Source organism: Eulemur rufifrons, chromosome 7, assembly GCF_041146395.1.
Source record: "Eulemur rufifrons isolate Redbay chromosome 7, OSU_ERuf_1, whole genome shotgun sequence".
Lineage (NCBI taxonomy): Eukaryota > Metazoa > Chordata > Mammalia > Primates > Lemuridae > Eulemur > Eulemur rufifrons.
Window position 1 is genome coordinate 30,928,259 of NC_090989.1, and position 12,060 is coordinate 30,940,318.

Here is a 12,060-nt window from a genome sequence, read left to right on the forward strand (position 1 = left end):
CATAATCAAGCTCATTACATGATGTTTGCAATCATGATTTAATAGCTGTAATGTACTCAAGACACTGTAAAAACATTTTAAGTCATTCGAATTTATTGGCAGCAGTACATGTATATGAATCACAGACAGGAATAAGAATTTGAGCTTTTTTTTTTTTTTACATTTCAGAATATTATGGGGGTACAAATGTTTTGGTTACATGAATTGCTTTTGTACTGCTTGAGTCAAGTTATAAGTGTGCCCTTCACGTAGATAGTGTACATTGTACACATTAGGTATGATTTCACCCACCCCCACCTCCCCCTTCCACCGGCATGATTTCCTTTGAGTTTCATTCTAACTGTGCATATGAGTGATGAATGATTAGTTTCAATTTAATAGTGAGTACATGTGGTGTTTTTTTCCATTCTTGCAATACCTCACTTAGGAAGATGGTCTCCAGTTCCATCCACATTGTTGCAAAAGGTATTAAATTATTTTTTATGGCTGAATAGTACTACATGGCATACATATACCACATTTTATTAATCCATTCATGAATTTATGGCTACTTGGGTTGATTTCACATCTTTATGATTGTGAATTGGGCTACAATAAAAATTCTAGTACCTTTTTGATAAAATGACCTTTTTCCCTTTGGGTAAATACCCAGTAGTGGGATCATTGCATCAAATGGTAGGTCTACCTTAAGTTCTTTGAGGAATCTCCATATTATTTTCCATAGAAGTTGAGCTAGTTTGCAGTCCCATCAACAGTGTATAACTGTTCCTTTCTCTCCACGATTATGCCAGCATCTATTATTTTGGGACTTTTTGATAAAAACCATTCTTAATGGGGTCAGATGATATCTCATTGTGGTTTTGATTTGCATTTATCTGATGATTAGTGACATTGAGCATTTTTTTCATATGTTTTTTGGACATTAGTCTATCTTCTTTAGGAAAGTTTCTCTCTGTTCGTATCTTTTGCCCACGTTTTAATGGCTTTTCAGATTTTTTTTCTTGCTGATTTGCTTGAGTTCTTTGCAGATTCTTGTTATTTGCCCTTTATCAGATTTATAACATGTGAATATTTTCTCCCATTCTGTAGGTTTGCTATTTGCTCTGTTGATTGTTTCCTTGGATGTTCAGAAGCTTTTTAATTTAATGAAGTCCCATTTATTTTTTTGTTGTTGTTGCTGTGATTTTCCTTCGGATCTTCTTCATAAATTCTTTGCCTAGGCCAATATTTAGAAGAATTTTTCTAACATTTTCTTCTAGAATTCTTATGGTTTCATGTCTTAGATTTAAGTCTGTTATCCATCTTGAATTAATTTTTGTGAGTGGTGAGAGACATGGATCCTGTTTCAATCTTCTACATGTAGCTATCCAATTTACCCAGCACCATTTATTGAACGTGAATTCTTTTCCATTGTGTATGTTGCTGTCTATTTTGTTGAAGATCAGATGGCAATATGTGGATGCTTTCATATCTGGGTTTTCTGTTCTGTTTCATTCATTGATCTATGTCTCTATTTTTGTGCCAGTACCATACTGTTTCAGTTACTGTAGCCTTGTATTATAGTGTAAAGTGTACTATATTGATGCCTCCAGAATTGTTCCTTTTGTTTAAGGTTGACTTGGCTATTTGGGCTCTTTTCTGGTTCCAAACAGAGTAGAACTGTTTTTTCTAGATCTGCAAAAAATGATGTTGGTATTTTGATGGGGATTGCATTAGATCTGTAAATAATTTGGGGTAGCATGGATATGTTAACAATGTTGACTCTGCTGATCCACGACCATATGTTTTTCCATTTGTTTACATCATCTGCAATTTCCTTCCTCAGTGATTCTTGGTTCTTTTTGTAGAGGTCTTTCACCTTCTTGGTTAAATATATTCCTAGTTATTTCTTTGTAGCTATTTTAAAAAGTATTGAGTCTTTGGTTTGATTCTCAGCTTGACTGTTTTTGGTGTATAGGAATGCTACTGATTTGTGTACGTTGATTTTGTAACCTGAGATTTTGCTGAATTTATTTCTTAATTTTAGGAGTCTCTTGGCAGAATCTAGGAGGTTTTCTAGATATAAGATCATTTCATCAGCAAAGAGCAATAGTTTGACCTCCTCTTTCCCCATTTGGATACCCTTAATTTCCTTCTTTTGCCTGATTGCTCTGAGTAGAAATTCCAGCAGTATGTTGAATAGAAGTGGAGACAGTGGGCATCCTTGACTTGTTCCTGTTCTGAGTGGGAATACCTTCAACTTTTCCTCATTCGGTATGATGTTGGCTATGGATATGTTCTATATGGCTTTTATAAATTTAAGTATGCCTATTTTATTAAGAGTTTTTATCATAAAAGGATGCTGAATTTTGTTGAATGCTTTTTTTGCATCTACTGAGATGATCATATGATCTCCCATATGTTTGTTGAGCTTCTTGTACCTGGATATCTAAATTTCTAGTAAGACCAGGGAAGTTTTCCTCAATTATTCCTTCAAATCAGTTTTACAACTCTTGTGTGTTTTCTTCCTCTCCCTCAGGGATGCCTATAATTCTTTTGTTTGGCCTCTTTACATAATCCCATATTTCTTGTAGGTTTTGTTCCTTTCTTTTAATTCTCTGTTCTTTATCTTTGACTGACTTGTTTAATTTGAAGGTATTGTTTTCAAGCTCTGAGAGCCTTTCTTCTGCCTGGTCCATTCTCTTCTTAAGACTTTCCACTGTGTTTTGTATTTCCTTGAATGACTTTTTCATTTCTAGAATTTCTACTTGTCTTTTAAAATAATTTGATTTCCTTAGTGAATTTTTCATTAATTTCCTGAATTTTTTTTTTATTGTGGTTTCTTTGTGTTGGTTTTCCATTTTCTCTTGTATTTCATTGAGCTTACTTATAATCCATGTTTGGAATTCTTGATCTGTCATTTCAGTATTCTGATTTGGATTGATATCCATTGCTAGAGAGCTGGTGTTCCTTTTTCAGGGTGGCCTTTCATGGTGATTCTTCATACTTCCAGAGTTCTTTCACTGATTCCTTCTCATCTGGGACAGCTGTTTCTTCTTATTTTTGGATTTGCTTTTGTTTAGATAGGGCCTTTTTGCCTCACCTCACTCATACAGGTGAGTTTGTAGCATACATTGGGTAAGAACTTTGGGTTTTGCTTGTGGGTGCTTTGATGGCAATCTAGGTTTTGCGTGGATGCCTTGGTTATACATATCCTTGCTGTGGTAGTTTTCACAGTTGCTAGTTATAGGAGTGGTGAGCTATGTGAGTGGGCAGTTTCCCTATCTCCCTTTGGTGAGGAAGGATGGAGGTCTTTGAAATCCTTTCTCTTTCCCCAGTCCTGTGGTAGTCTTAAGAGTGTTAATTGTAATGGCATGCCCACTGTAATCTCTGAGACAGTAGATAGTGTTTGTGGGTGAGAATCAACCACACCCTGTATAATTGAGTCAGTAAATGCTGTAAAGGGCATGCAAATTTACCTCCCTGTCAACAGGTGGTGCTTGCCAGAAGGAACAAGCTACAATATTGTTTTTAGGTCCTATGACTGGCTCTAACCCCGCTGGAGAAGCATTCAAATGCTCCAGGTGGTGGGTGGGGCTCTGGAACTTCAGTTGAGTTCTTATTCTCTACCACAGCAGAGGTGGGTGAGGGAGTATGGCTGGATGAAGCTGGGTTGGGTGAGCTTGTCCTCAGTCTCCATAAAAGCTGGCAAGGTATGTGTTTCAGCAGGGTCTGCTCCCACCTTCTGGGCTAAGCTGTTAAGGAGGGGCTGAAGTGGCTCCACCTGACCAGAAAGTCTGCTTATGGGGGAACAGCCATCTGAGATTCACAGTCTGGCAATCTGGAGTGGGTCTTGCTCCTCTCTGTCCTTCCCTGGTCTGCAGTTTCCCCTTAGCATCTGCTGGCTGGCACATGCTGAAGCCAGCCGAGCTCCCCCATGACTATGATGTGGGCCAGGAGGTTCCCTGCCCAGGTTCCCAGCTGAGCTGAGAGCACAGCCCTCCTGTGGGGGAAGAGGTCCCCTGAGAGCACACTGCAGTTAGGATCCACACTGCACTCTCCCCCTGATCTGCCCATGTGGGCTCCCTTGCCTTCCAAGACTAATTCACAAATGTTCTCTCTGTGCCTGCATAGAACATGATCAAGACTTAGGGGTACAGGATCTGGCCTGTGGGCCAGTCCCTGGATCCCTGCAGATCAATCCCTGACCATGCCATATAAAAGCATGCTGGTTCTGAGCTGCTCACAGCGTGCCTAAGCAGGTTTGTTGTCCCCCTGTCTTGGGGCATGTGTCACTCTGATGGAGTCACAGAGCAAGCAGCACCAGGGGCAGGGGGCAGTAGTCAGGGAGCCACCAGTCTGAGCACCCCTTACTCTGCTGCAAGACCCCAAGAGGTAAGGTCTGAGCCCCAATCTCTGTGGAAGCCTTGGTGTGATGGCTCAATTATCTCTCTTGGCAGCCACAGATGGGGGAGGGGAAGGGAACAAAATGGATCTGGATGGAGGAAAGCTAGCACTCTGGTCATGTCCATCCCTCATTCTGGGAAGCCACCTGCCCAGAATGTCCAGGCACTGGAGTCACACAGAGATCACTCATGATCCATGGACCCTCATGGCTCCTATAGTTTGGACCAAAGTTGGGAAATGTCTGTGTGGGAATGAGTAAGACAAAATCTGAGGAGTTGAAGCCCACTGGGAGGACAAAAGCACATGGTGGATACAGAAACAATATGGCACCTGCTGTCCCTGCTCAGGTCTGTGAAGACAGGGGGCACCTCAGGGGGGCTGGGAGCCTGGTGCCTATCTACAAGAAGCTCCCAGGTCACTGGAAGCAGCATCCTTTGGACTTCTGTGGTCAGAAAGTCTTTCCAGCAGCTTAAGAATCCACCAACTGTCAGATATGTGAGGAAGGGGAAAAAAAAAAAAAAACACTACACCTACCCTTCTAACTGGACTCCAATCCTCTCAGGGTTTGATCTCTGCTGACACCTTGCTTCTTCCTGTTTTGCTCCACAACTTCTTCCCATGGAGTCTCCTAAAGGTTTTGGCACCCTTCCCTCAGACCCACACCCAATCTCTGTTTCTCTGTTCATTTTTTCTCTTTCATCTAAAACTTCTTCTTATTGAGACATTCTGGCAGCTGGGGTCTCTGGTCAGCCTTCTTGCCTCCCTTTCAAGTTTGAGATTTTGAGTGAGACAATCCTTAGTGTTGAATTCTCACTTAACCAACACCTAGTTGCTTTTTCTTTCCTTCTTTGTTTCCTCCTCTCATTCAAAAAATTATTACTGAGCATTTATCGCATGTCTGATTCTGGCTGGATACTGGGGATATATTTGATTTGACTAGACAGACATGGTCCCTGCTTTCATGGAACTTAATATCTAATGAAGAATATAGGAAAATAAACAGAGATGATAAAAAGGTATATGATGCAATCTATGAATATATGACAGAGATGAGGGCACAGAACCTATATTTGAAGAATTAGAGAATGCTTTTTAAAGGAAACAGAATTTCAAGTAAGTGGAAACAACATGTGCAGACGTTCTGAGACAAATGAAAAACATGGCAAGCAAAGTGTTAAATACATTGAGGGCATGCGAGTAACAATGTTTTCACAGCTGAGCCTATAGGGGGTCAGATAATGAATTATAAAGCACACTAAGAAACACAAACTTTATCCTGAGAACACTAGGAAGCCCAATAATGAAATTAATGTTTCTAAAAAATTCTTCCAGAATTACTTTAAATTCAAAAGTATTTATAAAAATCCTGGCAAATATCATACTTGGTAGTGAAATATTAAATGCTTTCTCCCTGAAGTTAGGATTAAGAAAAAATATGCCCATTGTCACTAGTTCTACTCATTTGATCACATTTTATCAGAGGTCACAGACAATGCAGAATAAGTAAAATAAATAAAAGGTACAAATATTGAGAGGAGGAAGTAAAGCTACCATTTTTTGCAGTTAACACATTCTGTACATAAAAACTTCAAATAATCTACCTACAACTATTACAAATAAAGAGTGGATTTAGCAAAGTTTCTCAACTCAAGGTTAATATACAAAGTCAATTGTATAAGTAGGCACTTGTCTCATAAATTCAATAATAAAATTTAAACTACAAACATATAGTTGCAACAAAAATCATAAAATACATTAGATACACATCTACCAACATATATGCAAGCCCTCTGCCCTGAAAAGAAAATATTATTGAGGGAATTTAAAGAAGACCTACCTAATTAAGAGATACATGTGAAATATATACTATTTTCCTAAATTGAAAGATTCAGATTGTTAAGATGTTAAGTTTCCTAAATTAGTCAATAATTTAAATAAAATCAAAATTAAAAACTCAGATATTTTTCTTTGTTTAGGTGGTTGGTATTTGTGTGTATCAAATTTTGACAAGTTTATTTTACCCAAAACAGGAAAAACAAAGTTCGAGACCTACACTATCAGTTTTTCAGGCTTACTATAAAGCTACAATAATGAAGACAATATGTACTAGCATATATAGATAATTGGAACAGGCTAGGGAGACCAGAAATAGACCCACATATGTATATTTACTTGAATTGTAATAAAATGTCACTGTAATTCAGAGGAGAAAGGGTGGTCTTTTCAATAAATGATATTATAACAATTAGTTTCCATATGGGGGAAATAAAAAGAATTTTGATCCCTAACTCACACCATACAGCAAAATTAATTCAAGATGGATCAGAAATGTGAATATCAAAGGTATAAATAATAAAGCTTCTAGAATAAGACATAGGAGAACATCTTCATGGCCTCATTGTAGGAGAGGACACTAAAAGCACTAACCATAAAATAAAAAATAATACTTTGGTCCTCATTAAAATTAATTACTTAATCTTTAAAATAATCACTAAGAGAATGACTGGAAAGAAATATTAATATTTACAATACATAGACTCATATCTCAAATATATGAGAAAATAAAAAGAAGATAAATTAGTATATATGTCCACCATAAGGCAAACCAAGAAAAATTGAGTTCACATTCCCACCAGCAGACATGTACAGAAATATTTAGCTTTATTAATTAAAATCCTAAACTGAAAACAATCCATTAAGAGGAGATTACATACATAAATTGTATTCTATTTATGCAATAGAATACTACACAGAAATAAAAAAAAAGGAACTACTGCTATAAACAGAAGTGGATTTTACTGACACTATTATCTACTGTATGATTTCATTTAACTGAGTTTCAAGAACAGACAAAACTAATTGATGATGATCAAAGTCAGAAAACTGATGATCTCTGTGAGAGAAAAGCTTATCGACTACAAAGGAGTCAATAGAAGCCTCCTATGGTCCTGGAAATATTCCATATCTTGACTTGAGTGGTCATTTCATAAATAAATTTATCAAGCTGTCTTAGTTTACTCTAGTTACTTTACAGTATGTCAGTGTACATAGTCTGGAAGAAAAGAGGGGTCTTGGGAAAATTTCACAATAAGGAAATGTAATTTGGGGGGAAGACAAGAAACAGGGATGGAGTTAGCAGACTTACAGTTTCACATTACAGATAACTAGGACTGGGAGTAGAAACAGATAAAGACGACTTGATGGATTCAAAGGTTATTGAACGGATATAGAGATAAGGAAACATGAGGACTCAAATACTACTTCACAGTTTCTAATTAAAGCAGAAACTGCCATTACATTGAATATTTAAGTCATTATCTGAAGTTTAAAAAAAAATTAAGCAGGATGAATGCATAGAGTAGACATCTTTTATTCCTGCTTCTCTTCTTTTATTCCTGTTCCATTATTCTCCTTGTGAGAGGATATTTCTTTACAGGCTGTTTCACCTACTTACTGGAATTGAAAGTAAAAAAAAATAATTCTGATTGCTCCAATGAATTTGATTTTAGAAACAATAAGCCTCTTACCACTATAATGTTTTTAGCTTTATTTTTAATTTGGAAGAATTCTTTACTTGTAAAACTTTCTTGATTACATGCACACACACACTATATATAATATATATAATGTGTATATACACATACAAAAATAAAGAAAAATACATAAAATATATTTCATGTATTTACATTTTTAAAAATTTTTCTTCTTTGCCAACTTCTCAAATTATCGTTACTCTTCATCTTATAGTTTGGAGATTTTTTTCTATCACTGTGACTTTATAATATGTTTGGCATTACTTGATTAATTTTAGGGAATTGATAGAATAAAATCACATTAAGGAAAACTTGTTTATAATCATAAGTTATGAGTTGTTAGATTTTGGATTTATAACCAATTCATCTTATCTCCTTAAGTTAGAGGCTAGAGAAGAGATGATAATTTACACTAAAAGATTATAAAATAACATTTAGTTTTCTAAAACATGGAAACATTCCTATGTACAGCTATTTAGTATAAACTTCTCTTTGGATAATTGCTACACTTTTATAAATCTGATTTGATGCTAGAAATTTACAGTACATTTAAATTAAAATAAGAATAACTTTGAACTTCTCATTGTATCCACCTTTGGTTTTATAACAAAATAGCTGTAAGAAAAGTTACAAAGTTGCAAATAATTTTATCCACTGGCACTCTCTTTAGATCCTAAGTGAAACTTATACATTTTAAAATAAAATGCTTTACTTTACCATCTGTAACTTCCAAATATGCTTTTGTGATGATACTTCCAGCAACATTTAAGGTCTGGCAGATATAATAACCAACATCAGATCGCTGGACATTAGTGATAGTGAGGTCACCAGTCTGGGAGACCGAAAATCGGCTGGATGACTGTGGTGGCTGATAGGAGAAAAGCAGATTCTAGAACCCAGAATTTGGGGAAGAAGGGGAGAACAAAAGTAAGTTAATTGATAGTTTCCAATATTTTGGCATATACAAATATACATTTAAAAATATATATTATATATAAGTATACACACATATACATATATATGCACATACATAGATAAGCTAAATATTCTTTCATCACATACCCACATATATAGATATATATGCAAATAAATATCTACATATATACATATACACACAGGATTTAATAATATAACATCAAATAGAGTCATTTCAAATTTGAATAATTCTCAATATTGATATATATTTTTATAACCATCAGTTTTCAAACGATACTAGATACATAAGGATATTAGGTCTCATTAGAGTAAAAAGAATATTTAACAGAACAAAGACAAAAGCATTGCTTTACATATATATGACTATTAAGATTATAAATACTAGAACTTTTCACATATATACAAAACTAAAATTTAAATAATGTTGACAAATTAAATTCAAGGATACCATTTTGGCAGACAACAAGCAGCTCTGTTAGACAGCCATTGTAAATATTCACTAACCTATACAAAACTTTTAACATTTCCATATCTTGTTTCTCCTTTTAAATGGTGAGAATATCTGTTATGGATTTTTTAAAATTTATATATTGAATTTAATCAAAAGGCCATGCTTGTTAGAGGAAGTGTACATTTCACAAAAATGATACATTATGTCATTGAATTTCATGAAATAAAGAGTATAAACTATTTTTTCATAACCAAAAAAAGTTACTTTTTAAAAAAAGTTTTGGTGTCTTTTAACATATACCATTTTATAAAAGTTTAATTACTGTTCCATGTATATATTCCCAATGCCAAAATTTTATTGAAAATGAGTTGTATTATTAAATTAAATGAAAATTTCTTGAACATTGGATCTAAAGTATAAATAACTTTAATGAATCATCTAAATATTACTCTGTTAAGAAGATCTAGTAGATTTACTATTATTGCTACATAGATGTTCCTACATAATGTACAGAAAATTATTCCTCCTCTATTAAAATATTTTATTTTTTCTTGTCTTTAACTTACTTTCAGTAAATTTAGTTCTTTGAGGCCAAATGGAATGTGTTAGACTCCACCAAGATACTAGAACAAAAATGAGGGTCTATCTACCATGAACAAGTCACTATTTGGCTACCAAAGGGAAAACAAAATCATACTTATAGCCATGATTCAAGCATTACAAAAGTGATTCATGTAACTAAAAACATTTGTACCCCCCAATACTTTGAAATTAAAAAAAAAAGTGAACTTGATTGTATTTCCTATGAAAGATTATTGAGTGCAGTCAGTTAACTATCTGTTAGTCATAAGAGCGCCTCAAAAGCAAGACTATGAAACAAAACAGCTAAGATGATTTAAATAAAATAGGTCAGAAATAACTGTGTTAAAAATGAATAAGAATCATTTTTACAAATATTAGAAACAAGTTAAGTGAAATCTTTTGCTTTATTAAAGAAAGGCATTAAGAGATGAGAGAAAATACATTTTAAACTATTTTAAAATTTCCTATTTATTAAACTGAAGTCCAGTAGTGAACTCAGAGATTGAAAGAGTATAAATCTTTATATTTTAGTTTCAATGTATTTAGACAATTCTGGTTTATAAAATGCTTAGAGAGTAGGATTTGATAGCAAATGGTGATCATATATGATAGTTTTCAAAGAATTAGAACAGGCTGAACTATATTGAACATGACATCTATGTTAAAAACAATTTCATATAGTTTAATGATTCAAAAGGCTCTTAGTCTTATACTTTAGAGTCTCTGGATGGTTTCAGAAAAATCATACTGAATAACTATCATCTCTGCTGTAAACATATGTAAATGTCTTCTAATATATAATTCCAGATATTTGAATAATAGAAATGATAATTAATTGAATTATGCTGAGAAAAAAAAAGTGTAGTTTCTTTTTAATGTGGCTGAATCAGAAATAAAGGTAAAATTTATAGGATAAAACAATGGCTGTTCTATATTTCATTTTGAGAAATAAAACAATGAAAACAGTTTTGTCTTCTATCTCATTGCTGAAATTTTCTGGGGCACTCAGAGATTTCTAAGGTTTCTTACTAAGTAATGCATTGATTTTTCTTTTGATATATCCGGCACCAAACCTTTGCTAATTAAAAGATTAGAAAAAGGCTGTACCTGACTCCCCTCTCTCCTCCAAAAAATAGCTGGTTGTGGGTTTCCAGTTGCTTCACACTGAAATGTTACAGTTCGTCCCAAGGCAACAACCTGGTCTCGGGGTTTCACAACAAAATGTGGAGGTTCTAAAGGAGATGAAACAAATTACTCTATATCAAAAGCATGTGGTTATTGTCTTAACTGAGACAATTTCCTGATATTTCAAATACTGCCTTTATTTTACACGTACTATGTACAATAGTAATAACATACCTTTCCATCCTTAATTTGACACTAAATTGTTAACTACATATTTATAGAAAGAAATAGAGTTGGTTTATGAAGAGGTTTTTTATTTCCTGACCTTCTAAGATTAACCTCCATATTAAAAAGAATTGTTGAGCTACAATTTGACCCTTTATGTCCAAAGCACACCTGAAATTTGTATTAATAAATTGTTTTTTCTCATTTAGATCTGCTTAAAAGGTGAATGAACTTTAATCATACACACAAGGACCTCCTGATGTAAGCAGGTCCTAAAATTATTTTAACTCAAAAGCTCCTGAAATGCTACCATGCAAATTATGACCATTTAATATCTTCAGTCCAATTACTTGAATAGAAATGAATTTAAAGCAATAGTGGAGTCAAATGGCTCCTTCATTTACATAGGCAAGGGCATGATCAAACAGAATATATATGGAAATGAGGGCAAATTTGAAACATCTGCTCATCCTGACATTATAAATACTGCCAGCTTTGTCCAAACTGTTTGATTTATACAGACTGAAATGGCCATTTCACCCAGCAATAAATAGAGTGTCAGAAAATTGTGTCAGTTACATGGAGTGCAATGGCAGCTGAAAACATTAGGTGTGTTGATGGAGTCACCCCCGGAAAAAAAGATGCTTGTTTTTGGGCTGAGACGCGTGCTTGGAAAAATGTACACTGAATTTAAGTCTTTTTACCTACTGTTTACACAGTACAAATTCATTTCTTATCATCTGTCTGAAACACCTAATTATTCTCCTCTCTTGTCTCAGTTCAAATTGAAGGAAAAGAATATTTCAAGCCAGACATTTTAAC

The 12,060-nt window shown here is 34.5% G+C and overlaps 1 protein-coding gene across 3 annotated transcripts in view; it reads right to left on the bottom strand.

Annotated features, from left to right (window-relative positions):
• The window catches only part of ROBO1 (roundabout guidance receptor 1), a 1,084,421-nt gene that overhangs the window by 74,109 nt on the left and 998,252 nt on the right, over positions 1–12,060 (bottom strand). For all 3 annotated transcript variants that reach the window (XM_069475042.1, XM_069475044.1, XM_069475043.1), the window contains 2 exons: positions 10,996–11,120; positions 8,637–8,808 (listed from right to left, as the gene is read on the bottom strand). In XM_069475042.1, coding sequence (XP_069331143.1) covers positions 8,637–8,808; positions 10,996–11,120 — 297 coding nt within the window. The remainder of the gene's footprint in view (positions 1–8,636; positions 8,809–10,995; positions 11,121–12,060) is intronic.